Source organism: Coptis chinensis, chromosome 9 (genome assembly GCF_015680905.1).
Source record: "Coptis chinensis isolate HL-2020 chromosome 9, ASM1568090v1, whole genome shotgun sequence".
Lineage (NCBI taxonomy): Eukaryota > Viridiplantae > Streptophyta > Magnoliopsida > Ranunculales > Ranunculaceae > Coptis > Coptis chinensis.
Window position 1 is genome coordinate 8215010 of NC_141464.1, and position 17403 is coordinate 8232412.

The 17403-nt window shown below is 36.4% G+C and overlaps 2 protein-coding genes across 2 annotated transcripts; both read left to right on the top strand.

The window, feature by feature from the left end:
* Positions 1–11252: 11252 nt before the first annotated feature.
* Positions 11253–12315, top strand: LOC147474665 (deoxyuridine 5'-triphosphate nucleotidohydrolase-like). Its single transcript, XM_086584942.1, has 3 exons — positions 11253–11587; positions 11672–11763; positions 11845–12315. The coding sequence occupies exons 1-3, from the start codon at positions 11421–11423 to the stop codon at positions 12087–12089; spliced, it is 504 nt and encodes a 167-aa protein (XP_086441068.1). The 5' UTR covers positions 11253–11420; the 3' UTR covers positions 12090–12315.
* Positions 12316–13232: 917 nt separating this feature from the next.
* Positions 13233–17198, top strand: LOC147474666 (protein LIKE COV 3-like; the record flags this gene model as incomplete). Its single annotated transcript, XM_086584943.1, is given in 7 exon segments — positions 13233–13311; positions 14720–14774; positions 15537–15627; positions 15630–15654; positions 16224–16391; positions 16469–16693; positions 16775–17198. Coding segments are annotated over 7 exon segments (759 nt in total), but the record flags the coding sequence as incomplete, so codon positions are not given.
* Positions 17199–17403: the final 205 nt, after the last annotated feature.

A 17403-nucleotide genomic window follows, 5' to 3' on the forward strand; every position in this document is an offset into this window, starting at 1 on the left:
CGACGGTTAAGGAAGTGCTCGAGGTCAATATCGAGCCTATACCAGTAAGTGACAATCTGGTGTCGAGGAGCATTCCAGGGGCAATAATGTTCGTACCTGAGGATTTGTCGAAGGTAATGTTGCCGCATGATAATGCATTATTGATTACTTTGCAAATCTCGGGATATGATGTACAAAAGATATTAGTGGATTGTGGTAGCTCAGTGAATATTTTATTCTGGAAAGCATTCACTGGTATTGGTCTCGATGAGACGCATCTAAAGGCTCCACAATTTAGTCTATATGGGTTTAATGGAAGCTCCACCAAGCTAGCTGGAGAAATCAAGATTGCCCGTTCGGGCAAGACCTCAAACAGTGATGACGAAGTTCGTGGTCATAAAGCATCACTCCGACCATAATGCAATACTTGGTAGAAAATGGATACACAATATGCGTGCTATTCCAAGTACATTCTATTAGGTAATCAGATTTCCCATAGTGTATGGCTTGCACGAAATTAGGGGGAATTAGTTGGAGTCAGAAAAGTGTAACTTCGTCACTGTTATGAGGATGATGAAGGGCAAAAGTCAAGACACTAGGGGCATCTTGGAAAGCTCTAACTAGTAATCGTAGCAATCTTTATCTACCGACACTGATATGCAGATACATGAGCAGGTAAAGTTCACGCAAGAGCTAAAGCAAAATGAAGAACCCCCCTGGGAAAGAAAAATAATAGAGACGGTGGAAAAAATCAATATTGGTACAGGAGAGAGTGAGCATCATACATTCATTGGTACATAAATGTCTGTCAGTATAAGAAATGAGTTGATGGTGTTTTTGAAAGAGAACTAGGATGTTTTTGCATGGTTAATGTCGGACCTCACCGGTATCGACCCAGCTATCTGTTCACACAAGCTGAATATGGAAGAAAATGCAGCTCCAGTCCATCAAAAGTATCAAAAGGTTAGACCAATGTACGAAGAAGTGGTGCAAGCTGAGATACAAAAGATGTTAAATAATGGTATAATTAGAGAAGTAGAGCATTCTCAATGGGTGGCGAACATAGTGGTAGTACCCAAGAAAGATGGTAGAGTTCGAATTTGGGTCGACTTTACTAATGTAAATAAGAAGTGTCCTAAAGATCATTGTCTGATGCCAAGGATAGATGAGTTGGTTGATCGAACAGCTGGGTTTGAATTAATCAGTTTCTGCGATGGATATTCGGGATATTTCAAGATTCTAATGGCAGTCATAGATCAACTCAAGACAACATTCGTGGTGAATGGAGGGATATACTATTTCATTAGAATGCCTTTGGATTAAAAAATGCTGGTGCTACTTACCAAAGATTGGTGGAGAAGATGTTCAAGAAACTTATTACGGGAATTGTTGAGGTCTACATCGATGACATGGTCATAAAATCTATGAGAGCTGAAGACCATGTCAAAGACCTTGATACCGTGTTCCGGATATTGAGAGAGTTTAATATGAAGCTTAACCCAGAGAAATGTACTTTCGGCGTGAGTTCTGGAAAGTTCTTGGGCTACATCGTTACCAAGAGAGGTATCGATGCTAATCCAGATTAGATACGAGCGCTTCATCAAATACCATCACCAACAACGAGAAAGCAGATTCAAAGGTTGACTGGGAGAATAGCGACTCTCAACAGATTCATTTCCAGAACTTCTGATCGATGTAAGCCTCTTTTCAAACTGCTTAAAAAGAATACTAAATTATGTTGGAATGACGAATGCGAAGAGGCATTTTCTGAGTTAAAAAAGTATCTGCAAGAGATGCCAACACTTACAAAACCAGATGAGGGGGAGAGTTTGGTCCTCTATTTGGTTGTATCTGAATTTTCCATAAGTTCAGTATTGGTAAAAGTGGAGAATGGTGTCGAGAGACCAGTCTATTTTCAAAGCAAGACAATGCTCGAGGCAAAGACACGATATTCGATGCTGGAGAAATATGCTTTGGCACTTTTATTTTCTTCTCAAAGATTGAAACCATATTTTCAATCACACTCTATGATTGTTATGACGAATCTTCCTTTAAAACAGACGTTGGCAAAAACTTCAAAATCAGGAAGAATGTCGAAATGGTCGGTATTAATAAATGAATTTGGTGTCGAATATTGAAATTGGGTGTCGGAGAAAAGTCATATATTGGCTGATTTCTTGGCCAATTTTCCATGTGAAAACACCAGTTGGTGCGTGGAAGAAGAAGAGTTCTCAATATTTCAAAAGCCGGAAGATATTGTTGATACAAATGATCCATGGGCCGGAACAAATGGTTGGAGGTTATTTGTGAATGGATCATTTGGAAATAAGGGGTGGGTATCGGGATAGTGCTGGTTACACCTGAAAATCAAAGGCTTGAAACAGCAGTGACATTATGATTCCATGCATCTAACAATGAGGCGGAGTACGAAGCTTTAATTGTTGGTCTCGAGATGGCCAAATCTCTCAAGGTCAAAGAATTATCAATTTTCAGTGATTCAATGCTGGTGGTCAGTCAAATCAATGGTGGATATGAAGAAAGATGCAAAAACATGGTGGACTATTTGAGTTTTATAAAAGCAAAGTTGAAAGACGTTACTAAAATAAGGCTTTAGCACCTCAATAGAAATGAAAACAGACATGCTGACGCCCTAGCTTATGTAGCGGCAATGTTGGAAAACACTGAGAGGCGCACTTTGCACATCGGTGTTCAGCAAAGGCCAAGTATTGATGTCGATGAATTGGAAGTCATGGAGATTGATACACTGGGGGTGTCATGGATGGAAGCATATATATTATACTTACTTGAGGATAAAGTACCTGAGGATAAAAATGAAGCCAGAAGAATCAAATCTAGAGTGCAAAGATATGTACTGATTGATAATGAGCTATATTGAAAGAATCTAGGAGATCCACATCTGAAGTGTGTATCGCATGAGGATGCACATTTAATCATTGCAGAACTCCATGAAGGGGAATGTGGAAATCATTCGGCTGGAAGATCATTGGCAAATAAAATCATGAGGCAAGGATATTTTTGGCCCCATGTGCGAAGAGATTGTCTTCGTTATGTTAAAAAGTGCATGCAATGCCAAATACATGGAAAGGCTATACATGTTCCAGCTGAGGAGTTGCACTGTGTATCGAATCCATGGCCTTTTGCGTTATGGGGCATGGATATTGTTGGTCCTCTAGCACCTGGAAGAGGCAAAAGACGATTCATGCTCGCTGTCACAGATTATTTCACCAAGTGGGTAGAGGCCATTGCCTTACAACACATAAAGGAACAAGATGTGATTAATTTTCTTTTTGAAAGAGTAATATGTCGATATGGAATGCCATATGCCATTATATCAGATAACGGCCAGCAATTCGAGGGAGGAAAAGTAAAAGCTTTTTTGGAATCATACAAGGTGAAACACTTCACATCTGCACCATATTATGCCTAGGGTAACGGGCAAGTAGAAGCAACAAAACCATTATGGATATTAACAAGAAAAGGCTGGAAGACAATAAATGTCTCTAGGTGGATGAATTAAACAACATTCTATGGGCTTATAGAACGACACCTCGAACTGCCATGGGTGAATCTCCTTTTATATTAGCTTATGGAATGGAAGCAGTCACCCCATCAGAAATGGTGGTATCGACATCCAGAACCAAAGTCTTAGTGATTGGCCAAAATAATGAAATAATGGCAGCAGAAGTCCTCAATCTCGAAGAAACAAGAGATCAAGCAAGACTAAGGCTCGACGTATACCATCGACAACTCAGAAAAGCTTTCAACAAAAAAGTAAGAGAAAGACATTTTCAGGAAGGTGACTTGGTCTTGAAAGTGGTTACTCAAGCAACTAAAGAGAAAGGGGCTGACAAACTAGCAGCAAGTTGAGATGGGACTTACATCATTCACAAAGTAGGAATCAATGGAGCTTACTACTTAAAAACGGCTGAAGGTGTAATATTACCAAAGCCTCAAAATGTAAGCAATTTGAAAGCATTTTATCAATAAAGGGTATTCTGAGTATCATCATGTGTTTTTTCTCAAACTTATACATTCAATAAAGAGATTGTAATTTCCAAAAGCAATATCTATGCAAATATCACAGATCCTTATATCTCTAGAATTATATGTTGATAACAAGTCAAGTAAAAACCCTGGTGATCTGTAGATCCTCATCTCGATACCAGGTCAAACCTAAACCCTGGTGATCTATAGATCCTCATCTCGATACCAGGTAAAAAAATCCAGTTCTTGGCAGCAATGTCGGGTTCGGGTAAAAAAATTCAGTTCTTAGCAGCAATGTCAAGTTTGGGTTAAAAATCCAGTTATTGGCAGCAATGTCGAGTTCGGGTAAAAAAATCCAGTTATTGGCAGCAATGTCGAGTTCAGGTAAAAAAATCCAGTTATTGGCAGCAATGTCGAGTTCGGGTAAAAAAATCCAGTTCTTGGCAGCAATGTCGAGTTTGGATAAAAAAAATCCAATTCTTGGCAGCAATGTCGAGTTCGGGTAAAAAAATCCAGTTCTTGGCAGCAATGTCGAGTTCAGGTCAAAAAATCCAATTCTTAGCAGCAATGTCGAGTTCGGGTAAAAAAATCTTGGTATCGGCAGAAAGGTCAATATCAGGTCAAGATCGTGATAAAAATCTTATCATATGGGGTATCATATGCTCGATACCAGGTCAAAGTAAAAGGAGGCAAATGCCTAAGGTATGTCACAATAAGAAATATGTTCTTTCTTATTTTTCCGTTCCTATTATATCATGGGAATAGTGTCAAATTTTAAGTTTGTTCTTTTTAGATAATTGTAAATGCCATTTCATAGAGTTACACTGAAAATTTAATTTTGAAGCAAAAGTAGGGCAATAATAATTTATTAAAAGGATCCGTTATTAAAAAGAGATAACATAAGCAGCACAAGGCTGTTACACATCAAATGTAAAATATAGAGAAAACATTAGTCTTTATCTTCATCGTCATCCTCATCTTCATCTTCATCTTCATCGTCATCCTCATCTTCATACGTCCAAGACCTGGTTTTACCTTTTTTTTATAACAGTAGGGGTCTTGAAGCCATTCATCCTCATATTTTTCTTCATCCTAGTCTTCTTCTTTTTCCTATTGTTCTTCTTGCTCTTCTTCATCATCTGAATATTCGGTTGTAGCACAGTCTGACCAATGAGGCCAGTCTGGGAGAACCATAAGGAAAGTAAGAATGGTTAGGAAATTTGAAATGGGAGACATATTTTTTTATAGGTAAATATTTTCAGTAAAATAGTACAACTGATAGTCTTTTTATAGTAGTAAAAATTATAAAAACAAGTGGTTTTAATGTTGATTAGCTAGAAAACGAGGTAGTTTAATGTGATTAGTAAGAAAACGAGAGAATTTAATGAGAATTGTTAAGAAAATGAAGAGGATTAATGGAAAAGTAATTTTTGGTTATCTGTGCGAGGGGCAGTTTTGAGGTTTAAATGGTAATAAAGCTAATAAATGCATGTTGGATTTGGGAGCCAGTTGGTTGAGTTTATTTTATTGTTAATATGAATGTTTACATTGATTAAATGTTACAAGGTTCATTACCAAAGTTAAATTCAAGCAAGGGGACAAGCTCTAATCCTGGTATCGATACCATGTCAAACGAAAAATCTTGATGATCTGTAGATTCTTATATTGATACCAGGTCAAAATTTAAGGTCCAAAGACAAGGGTATCTATAGAGATATATCGATCTTGAAATTAAGTATCAACTGATACTGCTTTTATTCAGAGTGTTATCGAAAGTCGAATTTTCTCAAGACGGATGTTTCATAGTACAAATAAACTCAAAGAAAATCCTGGCATCGGTGGTAGCGTATGCTCAATACCAGGCCAAAGAAAGATGATATTGCCATTGAAAAAACACATAAACACTAATTATTTGTAAGTCGTTGTTTGTGTTACGTTTCTTTTACAAATCTTACTTAGCCTAATAAATATTGATTAGTATAGTGGCTAGCAAGGTATCAATCCTATATCTGCAAGAGATTCCTTTAGAGCAGTATTTATTCGCTTTTGCAACAGGTGGCAAATGCGTCTCTCTTTCTTCTTCAGGCATGCAAAGCATTTTTTATGGAATTTCAGCTAGTTATAGGTAAGGAAATTGTAGGGTATTTTTCAATTTTCATAAGTTATCTATTGAAGTTATTTTCCTCTGTCCATTTCTTGGATTTTTTATGGTAAACAATGAATGCATTTTATTTGTATAAGATTATGTATAGGAGGTTTGTGCCACCAGATTTGGTTACTTATATTGTTTTAATGAAAGGTGTTTGCGATCAAGGGAAGATCAAATAGGCTCATCAGCTATTCCGTAGGATGATTGATAGAGGATTCATCTCCGATACTTTGGCATATAACTCTCTTATTTGTGGATATGGCAAGGAAGGGAAAATGCAAGAAGCCAAGTCGTTGTACCGTGAAATGATTGAGCGAGGGTTGTCACCGGACAGTACCACTTGTCATTTGCTTGTCAAAGGATATGGTAAAGTGGGTAAGTTGCTTTCTTCTTTGAATTTGGTTGTGGAATTTCAAAGATTAGGAGTTCTAATACCTCTGGAGTTATACAATTATCTTGGAGTGGCTTTGTGTCAAGAAAATAGGCCACATGCAGCAAAGTGCCTTTTGAGAAGAATGGTTATAGATGGGTGTGAGCCTTCTTTAGAAATGTATAATGAGTTGATACAATGTTTCTGCAAGTCTGATGGTTTGATTGAGGCACTATCGTTGAAGGATGAGATGATTGAAAAGGGTTTAAAACCTGATTTGTTCTCTTACAGAATTCTGATAAGTTCTTTATGTAAGCTATATAGAACTGGTGAGGGAGAGTTTATGATGAAAGAGCTGGTTGGAAAGTATCTGGTTCCCGATTCTGATATATGCAAGGCATTGGTAAATGGATATTGTAAAGAAAGGAGTTTTCACAATGCAGAGTCAATATTGATCTACTTTGCCCTGGAGTTTCAAATTTATGATATCGGAAGTTACAATGTACTAATAAAAGTATGGAGTGAGGAAGGTAATGTGCTGAAATCCCTAGAGCTGTATGATAAAATGCTAAAACTTGGCTTTGTTCCAAATGGTATGACATGCAAGTCTTTAATTTATAGGTTATCTTGAACCAATAATGATAAAAGGACAGTTGAAGTAGTGTCTGTAGAAACTCCTATTAAATCTTGAAAGGATCTAAAGGTACATTCTGATTTTTATTTTTTTTAATGTGCTGATGTGCTATAGATTTCTCAATGCAATATATCATATTAGGAAAACATCATGGTATATTGAGTTTGATTTATATAATTGGTTTTAAATAACATTGGAATATGGATATTTACCGAAACACACACTAAGTTTGTTGATTGACGGTAAAAATATGCTTTAGAGTTGATGACAGAAGACTAGATATTGAGATGGAATGAAGTTAGATGATGGCGTTGGTGATAGAAATTCACTCTAAAGCAAAATACTTGCTAGAAATAGTTTATAGTAGTGAGGATGAGTATCAATGAACTCTAGACAAGGCCCTAGTAAAGCACTAACCGTTAAGCATGAAAGAGAACTAAAGGAAGAAAGACTAAGACAAGTCTGATTGGAAGTCTCATGCTAAGACAATTAAGTTGAAAGTTACAGAGTAGTGACCAAAGGCTGAAAATCCGTTACACATACAACATTTACAGTCACCCTTACCACAGTCATAAACTTTACACTTACACTTTCCCTATCTCTATGTATAAGTGAAAAGTGTAGTCGTATCTTCATGCACCATAGACCCTTACAAAGTTCTGATAAGTTCTTTATGTAAGCTACATAGAAGTGTTGAGGGAGAGTGTATGATGAAAGAGTTGGTTGGAGTAGATCTGGTTCCAAATTCTGGTATCTGCAAGGCATTGTTAAATAGATATTGTAAAGAAAGGAGTTTTCACAATACAGAGTCAATAGCCCTGGAGTTTCAAATTTATGATATCGGAAGTTCTAATGCACTAATAAAAGTATGGAATGAGGAAGGTAATGTGTTGAAATCCCTAGAGCTGCAAGATAAAATGCTGAAACTTGGCTTTGTTCCAAATGGTATGACATGCATGTCTTTAATTTTTGGGCTATCCCGAGCCGGCAATGATAAAAAGACGGTTGAAATAGTGTCTGTAGAAACTCCTATTAAATCTTGAAAGGAGCTTAAAGGTACATTCTGACTTTTATTTTATTTTTTAATGTGTTGTTGTGCTCTAGATTTCTCAATGCAATATCATATTAGGAAAACATCATTGTATATTGAGTTTGATTTATATAATTGGTTTTAAATAATATTGGAATATAGATATTTATTAGCAAAACACACATTAAGTTTGTTGATTGATGGTAAAAATATGGTTTAGAGTTGCTGACAAAAGAGTAGATATTAAGATGGAATGAACTAAGATGATGACGTTGGTGACAGAAATTCACTCTAAAGCAAAATACTTGCTAGAAATAGATTATAGTAGTGAGTATGCATATCAATGAACTCTAGACAAAGCCTTAGTAAAGCAACAACCGTCAAGCATGAAAGAGGACTGATCAACTGAAGGAAGAAAGACTAAGACAAGTCTGATTGGAAGTCTTATGCTAAGACAATTAAGTTGAAAGTTAAAGAGTAGTGACCAAAGGGTGGAAATCTGTTACGCATACAACATTTACAGTCACCCTTACCACAGTACTAGACTTAACACTTACAGTTTCTCTATCTTAGGGTGCAAGTGGATATCCAAATATTCGAATCCGATTCGAATTCGGATTCGGATTTTTTTTTTATGTCCAAACTAGTTTCGGATACAGATTCGGATACTGCCATATTCGCATCCGATAATATCCGATCTAATTTAAAAAATTAATAGTTATTATATATAATTAATTTATTCATTTTTTATTGTATAAAATATTATATAAAATCATAAACTAATAATATAAAACTATACTAACAAAATAATAATAATAAATTACAAATATATATATATATACTAGTTTTTATAGTGGTAAAATGAATTATTCAAAGCAAATAAAATTTTAATTAATTTTAATTTTCGGATCGGATATTATCCGATATCCGTTTCGGATATCCGAAATCGGATTCGGATAAATTTTTTAATATCCGTCAAATTCGGATATTGGTATAAATTTTCGGATTCAGATACAGGCATATCCGCATCCGAACCTATCCGTTTGCACCCCTACCCTATCTCTATATATAAGTGAAAACTGAAAAGTGAGGCCCTATCTTCATTGCACCTTAGACCCTTAGTTGATGATTTTGAGTCTACCTTTCTGATTCGAGATTTGGGTCAATTTCTTGTTGTATGGAGCTCCTACTGCCCATTATACATGTTCGTGAAAATTTTGGTTTGTACATGGATTTGTAGATATCCAATTTGAAGCAAAAATCATTGGTGGGGACTCACTTGTGGAAAACAAAGGAGACGGATATCGATGATTGAAAGGGATTCTATGCTATGCTATGTTGGTTGGACATCAAATTTAAGTAGAGGATATCCGTTCCGGATATCCGAAATCGGATTCGGATAAATTTTTTAATATCCGTCAAATTTGGATATCGGTATAAATTTTCGGATTCTGATACAGGCATATCCGCATCCGAACCTATCCGTTTGCACCCCTACCCTATCTCTATATATAAGTGAAAACTGAAAAGTGAGGCCCTATCTTCATTGCACCTTAAACCCTTAGTTGATGATTTTGAGTCTACCTTTCTGATTCGAGATTTGGGTCAATTTCTTGTTGTATGGAGCTCCTACTGCCCATTATACATGTTCGTGAAAATTTTGGTTTGTACATGGATTTGTAGATATCCAATTTGAAGCAAAAATCATTGGTGGGGACTCACTTGTGGAAAACAAAGGAGACGGATATCGATGATTGAAAGGGATTCTATGCTATGCTATGTTGGTTGGACATCAAATTTAAGTAGAGGATATCCGTTTCGGATATCCGAAATCGGATTCGGATAAATTTTTTAATATCCGTCGAATTCGGATATCGGTATAAATTTTCGGATTCGGATACAGACATATCCGCATCCGAACCTATCCGTTTGCACCCCTACCCTATCTCTATATATAAGTGAAAACTGAAAAGTGAGGCCCTATCTTCATTGCATCTTAGACCCTTAGTTGATGATTTTGAGTCTACCTTTCTGATTTGAGATTTGGGTCAATTTCTTGTTGTATGGAGCTCCTACTGCCCATTATACATGTTTGTGAAAATTTTGGTTTGTACATGGATTTGTAGATATCCAATTTGAAGCAAAAATCATTGGTGGGGACTCACTTGTGGAAAACAAAGGAGACGGATATCGATGATTGAAAGGGATTCTATGCTATGCTATGTTGGTTGGACATCAAATTTAAGTAGAGGATATGTTAATGGGCTTGGCCCATACAATTAAATGAGGTAATTTTTAGGTAGGGGATCAGTAACTTTTATTTTGTCATCTCTATCCGTGACTAAAAGACAGTGGCTGAACCAATGTAGGAGAAGGTGCAGAGGGGTGTGGATAGAAGAGCATTCAGGGAGATGCTGGTCTGATGGGGAACAAGACAACAACTTGATTATGAGTATTTATGAGGACGGGGATGGAGTACGGGCGGAAAGAAGCTACTATTGAGGTTCCTTCATCTAGTTGTACTTGTAGCAGAGTGAGGTCAGTGGTGGTCTTATACTTGTAATCTAGTTTAGGTGGGTATTTTGGAGTGCATACGTGGTTTAAGAGTTTAGTCTCTCACTATGTGTTAAAGTTGATGTAATCCTTTTGGTTATATTTAGGGTTTAAAAAAATGCATCAAAGCCACATGGCTCTCTACCTTTGTGCGGCTTGACCGCTTGAGGCTTAAGCCACAATAATATTAGAAAAACAAAACAAAACAAAAATAAAAATAAACTAAAAGAAGAGAATGTGGAAAAATGGGATTTGATTTGATGATGGAAGTTTGTAATTCCTAATAGAATGACGTGTTTTAATGCTCAAAACATAACCTAATAGGAAGTTTTGTAATCTTTAAAGAAGTTAGGAGGGCTCAAAATAAATATGATTGAAGGGGGATCAATGCAATTTTTTTTAACCTTGGCTTATTAGCTCATCACTTCAAAACATATCTTGCCCACTTCATATTCCCAAGTTTACCGACATTTGATATTCCAAACATTAATAAAAACCATTCTGCGCCACTTGAAGAATAGAAACCCAACGAGTCTAGTGGATTGTGTTTAGCCCGAAACCCGAGCCCCAAAACCGAACATTTGGGCTTAAATCAAACACGGTATTTTTTTTCGCTAATCGTGGTATCGACAAACACAGTCACAACTACTCTACTGTTTTTTTCCCCTTCACAAATCTTCTCACTCTTCAACCCTCAAAAATGGTTCAAGAAAACAACAGCCTTGAAATCCAAGAACCCTCACCCAAGATTCAAAAACTCAATCAACAAAATGGAGGAAGTTCTTTCTTAAAAGTTAAAAAACTTTCAGAAAATGCCATTTTACCCTCTAGAGGTTCATCTCTTTCTGCTGGTTATGATCTTTCAAGGTAAATATAACAACACTCATTTACTCTATGTTGTTGCATTCTCTATAGAAATTTTATTTTGCCCCTTTTATGTGTTTGATTCAGTGCTGTAGAGACTAAAGTTCCAGCAAGAGGAAAAGCTTTAGTACCAACTGATTTAAGCATCGCGATACCGGAAGGAACCTATGCTCGTATTGGTAATCATTTGTTTTATATGCTTATTGTTATTGTTGATTGATTTGGTTTACTGAGGTGGGCTTTTTTGTTGGGTCTTGTAGCGCCGCGATCGGGTTTGGCGTGGAAGCATTCGATAAATGTGGGTGCTGGTGTGATTGATGCTGATTATAGAGGACCAGTGGGTGTGATATTGTTTAATCATTCTGATGTTGATTTTGAAGTTAAGGCTGGTGATAGGATTGCTCAGATGATTTTGGAGAAAATTGTGACTCCTGAAGTTTTTGAGGTTGAGGATTTGGATTCTACTGTTAGAGGTGCAGGAGGGTTTGGTTCAACTGGTGTTTAGACATTCCTAGTTAATATGTAGTTTCTACTGTTTAGGAGGTTTAGGTTTCATGAAATCTGTCTTTTGGAAATGGTTTTATTAGGTTTATGGGAAAGATGTTTTAATTGGTGATTAAGACTTTCATATGGTGTGCTTTTTTCTTGATATGGTTTATTTGACTTTTTCTCAATTTCATCCTTAGGCAGTCCTCCTGACGACTTAATTGTAATATACTGTTATTTTCCAGTAGCTTTGTCTTCGGCAGAAACGGTCACAATACCAAGAATTGGTGATTATAAGATGCATGAATATATGTGTTTGACTCTAGTTTCATCTAATTTTGTACTCCACTTTGGTACTGAATATTAGGTCATTGTATGTATGCCTAGAGTTAGCTTGAAGTCAGTGTATGCCTAGAGTTCGCATTGTAATCCCTGACCTAGTTAGTGTAGGTTGTCAATGAATATATTGGTAAAGAATATGATCTGCGTGGTGGTTGGCCACTTAGAGTCGTGGCGAGATGTATCGTGCAAGATATTGATCCTAATACCGAGTTTGGTAACAGGAGATTGGAAGAGGGGAACTTCGAAGTTCATGTGAACGTGGTTTATGACGGAGGTGTTGTACTACCATTGCCTCATGATGATTGGAGATCAAAGCTTGGCGAGGTCGCTCAAGGGAGTGTTATCTGGCCCAAAGAACTGCTAATGTTGTAATCATTGGGTCACCTTCTTGAAGCACTGCTAATGTATTTAAATGTTTTTATTGGCTTTTACTAGTGCCAAGTACTAAGTAAACTACCGGCTTTTTACTATTTCCTTTTGGGTTTTGTGGTTGTGATGTATATTTTTTTTATCACTAATCACTATGTAATATGGTTCTTAGGAAAGCAATAATTGAGTTGTGTTCTACTAACCCCATTTGTAACTCTGCCCGTACAAACTGATGATAAGTTTGCATTGATGGTCCCAAACCCAGATAAAGGAGGAGGGAGAAGGATGGAGGGTAATCCTAAGTATTTGATTTTTCTTTTGCTTATTGGTATATTTTCTTTTTTGTTAGTGATGGTGACAAGGAGAATGCATGTTGAGAGAGGTCTGGATTTGCTCAACATTTCACCTATGTTAACTGAAGCTGCTGGTGTGCTATTATAGATGTAAGTAATTCTTTTTCTTAACCATCTTCTCCTTCTGCAGCTTCCGTGGCCTCACCTTCTTCTCTTCATCACACCACAGGCAAAGAAGTATGTCCTTCTCTATCGTATTACCTATCAATATTTACTCTATGTTGCTAATGTTGTCAATGTTGTATTTACATATTATTTATTTGAAGCTTTATGCATTGCTGTAGATAAAACTCATTAAGAAGATGGATGTTGCAAATTCCATGTTCATGTTGAGTGATATGGCGATTGATTTCAATGAAATAAACTGAGAGAAGATTAGAACACACCTTTTCTTAAGAAAATGTGGGATGCTTTAAACATAAAATCAAAGAAAACGCTCTTTGAAGTTTTAATGATCATGTAGGATACCTATATAAACCTCGTAAGAGGCCGGTGTGTCTCTGGTTAGATTTTCTTATTCGATGAATGGAAAGAAATGCAGTATGAAATTGGGGAGAATTGGAGCAAAGGGTAGTGATAATTGATTTGAACTATGAATAGTGTAGTTTGAGCATATTAGCTAACAATCTAGCATATGTTGTTAGTACTTCAAGAGCCTTACATTTATGACATGTTTCAAATATAAGAAGTACTCTAACGTATACATCTTTTTAATAATTCAATTGCATTCTCCTAGATAAGAGTTCTTTGGAATAAAACAGCTCTAGTATTATTTGTTGTTGACTAGACCAGTGATTTGATAAAAATTGTCGATACAGTATCAGGAAGTGATGACACTAGTGACGAGCTCTGCATCGAAGTAATATGACGATATAATGAAGCAATAATGTTTTCCCAACACTAGAAAAGTAATCGACATTGCAATAGCAGACAAGCAGAACCTAGAAAAATCTGTAATCTTATGATGCCACATTTCTATATTCTGTAATCTGTAATATGTAATATGTAATCTGTAATCTCTGGTATGTAGCTAGGTGCGGGCACTCTACATACCTATATACAGAGGCCAACACATGTCCTGTGCCTTAAGAGTTAGATGTGAATATGAGATGGGATGGATAGTAAATACCTGATATTGACGAATTTTACAAGCTCCCATATCAATCCCAAGTCCCAACAACACCATAGTTCACTTTTGACTTTCATGTGTGGGAACATCATACTTTAATATCCCAAAGATGAACTGATTCCCGTTAAGTATATTAAGTCACTCTATACAACATCATCATCTTGCTTATATGAACCTCTGTAAACTAGTTCTCCCTGTTCTATCTAGTAGGCTTTTGTAGGGAGAAACAGCTTATCTAGTCAAAACTCTATTGGTGGGATATATTACAGAGATAGTAAACCAACTTCATCAGTTTTGTTTGTTAGATTTATTTTAGTAAAACTATGGTCCATGCATTCAACATGTATTCTTTTGGCGTGCAATTGGCGATTTTGTTTTATCATGAACTCTCTTTTGTACATTATTTTCTTACCAACTTTTTTTCATACAAGCTTTGTTCTTTTGGTAATTATGAAGGGGCATTTGCTAAAGTCATTAGGAGCTGGCTGTCCAAGAAATTTATGACAGGATGGTAAGTTCTTCACCATGCAGATTTATGTCTTTTCCTTTCAGTCATATGTAGCTTACATCTCTGAAAATGTTATGGACCATGAAGATAACCCAAGAAGAATCCCTGCCATTTTTATGATCCACAATACTCACTCCCTTAGCTATCTGCCGTCTCCATCAGAGGAGGATATTTTATTGCGTCACTGCAGTATGTAAAAGGCCTTCACTGGATCTAGTTTCCCCATTTGACAACAATATTCTTATGTAATATTCAATTTTCCATTTTATGTGCTCAAAGTTTCAAAGAAGCACTACTGATATCAAACTGTGCAATTCAGAATAAGGTCCATAATTTTCTCGTGGATCTGTGTCACAATAAGTTACTAAATTATTGTAGGAAAACATCTTGGAGTAACTTTCCCTGGCGGAGTGAAACTTTGCTTCAAGCCTTGACCTACGCACAGTTTAAGCTATATCATTCATAGAGGTCCACTTCACAATCTTCACGCCTTGATTGTCCACTACTTTCAGCAGATGTCGTGAAATCATGAGAAAAAATTCATTTGACACTGTACTCATCACATGGACTATGTGAAAACAAATGAGACTTCCCAATTAATCTTTTTGGTTTTAGCATTGTAATTGGGTAGCTTCAGTGTGATTCTTCTTTTTGTTTCACTCATCTAGTTTGCTTTTAGAAAGTTTCTGTTATAAGAAGTTCCAAACTGATTTTGTCACTATATACGTTAGGATGGTATGTAATTTTCTTATCAATGTGTTGCAGTGTCATTCTTCTTCCCATAGCCATCACATTCTACATCACTTGGGGATTCGTTCATTTTGTGGATGGTTTCTTCTCACCGGTTTATACAATTATACTCAGCTTGGGATCCATTTATTTGGTAAAATCTCTATTTATACTTTTTTCTATATGAGAAAGCTGATTCAGGATCATAACCATCTACTTTTTAACGTCCATTTCTTACTTGCAAAGCTTAATGATCATCTAGTTTGGAAATATAATTGTATCAACCTCTTTGCTGATAGATCAGCTGATCTGCGGGATTTACCTAAAACTGAAACAAGTCATTGTAAACGACAGCTACATTAAATTCATATCTATGAATGACTGGAAAAAAAATATTAGACTTATGACCTAAGATATTGTGATGTGACCATAGAAAACATAACGACTCCGGGGAGACTTGAGTACAGAACTACGGATGAGCTCTTGCAAAGTTGTGTCTGCTTGTGCTGAACCAGACAAAATCGTTTCAATAGTACCGTTATCAACCAGAAAGGGATCTTGATGATAACAGGATTCTCTGATCTTGTGGCAAAAAAGCTAGTAACACGATATCTTGATGTCAAGAGACTGATTTCCTAGTGAAGTTGAGTATTGCAAGCATGAATTCTGGAGTATGAAACTATATTTGACTTTTCATTCTTGGTTGATTGTGATTATACTCAGGTCTTGGATTCATCACTTCTCTCACTTTTATCTTCCTAGTCGGTGTGTTCATGTCCTCATGGTGGGGAGCTTCAGTTCTTGGTCTTGGGGAATGGTTCATTAAGAAAATGCCATTTGTAAGCTATATTTATACAGCCTCAAAACAAATTAGCGCCGCAATATCACCAGGTGAATAAGCTTAAAATAGTTTTTAGCCTCAGTTTTCATTATTCTAGGCTGTTAAGCTCTATATAGCACTTTTGCAGATCAGACTACTCATGCCTTCAAAGAGGTGGCCTTAATTAGGCATCCATGTATTGGAGAACATGCGTTTGGTTTTATTACATCAACGGTGATTCTTCGGATAAGTGCTGGGGAAGAGGAGCTATGTTGTGTTTATATACCTTCCAACCACCTCTACATTGGAGACATTTTCCTTGTTCACTCAAATGATATTATGAGGCCGAATTTATCTGTCCGTGAAGGAATTGGTAAGAACGAGATAATTAGTTGCAGAATGTTTTTCTCCAAAAATTCTGCCGAAACTGGTTTTTGGTTACTCTATGATGCAGAAATTGTTATTTCTGGTGGCATGTCAATACCTCAAATATTGACCACAATAGATGCAGAGGCCATTATGGCAGCAAGAGTTGGCCGAAGCCCAATATTCACAGCTCCACAAGTGTAATGATAGAATTTGTTGCCCTTTTTCGGATTTTAATTCCTGGAGGAATTTTGTCAACGTAAGAGTCGAAACACTAATGAGCTGCACGATAGAAAATAGTTGGAAGTCTGAATGCCGAGAGCCTTGAAGTATGGTTGAAGTTCCCTCATCTTGATGACTGACACGAGAACACAGTAATAAATATGTTTATATCTATAGCTGTTATTTGTAGTTACAACATAGATGATCATTTATTTTGTTTTGTGGGATAACTTTCAAATCCAAATTCTTTTGCCATTGGCACTACTAATGAGTCATAACTTATAACCTAATCTTGAAGGCATTGTTGTTAAATCTTAAATATCAGCTTATGTTCACAGAATGACATTCTAATTTTTTTTTTTTTTACCTAGTTTAGTGGGAGTATTTTTCTTGTTTATGGTCGTCTCCCCTAGTGATCCTTTTAACATTTTGTGACAGAATACTTCGTACTCGTGCATTTGTAATGGAAACCACGAACCAGAACAAGGTTTCAAG

Bases quoted from the DNA above. Each gene is read 5' to 3' on its own strand.
- LOC147474665 (XM_086584942.1), top strand. From the start codon at position 11,421: ATGGTTCAAGAAAACAACAGCCTTGAAATCCAAGAACCCTCACCCAAG. The intron at 11,588-11,671 runs GTAAATATAACA...TGTTTGATTCAG, and splicing joins GCTGGTTATGATCTTTCAAG to TGCTGTAGAGACTAAAGTTC. The intron at 11,764-11,844 runs GTAATCATTTGT...TGGGTCTTGTAG, and splicing joins AGGAACCTATGCTCGTATTG to CGCCGCGATCGGGTTTGGCG.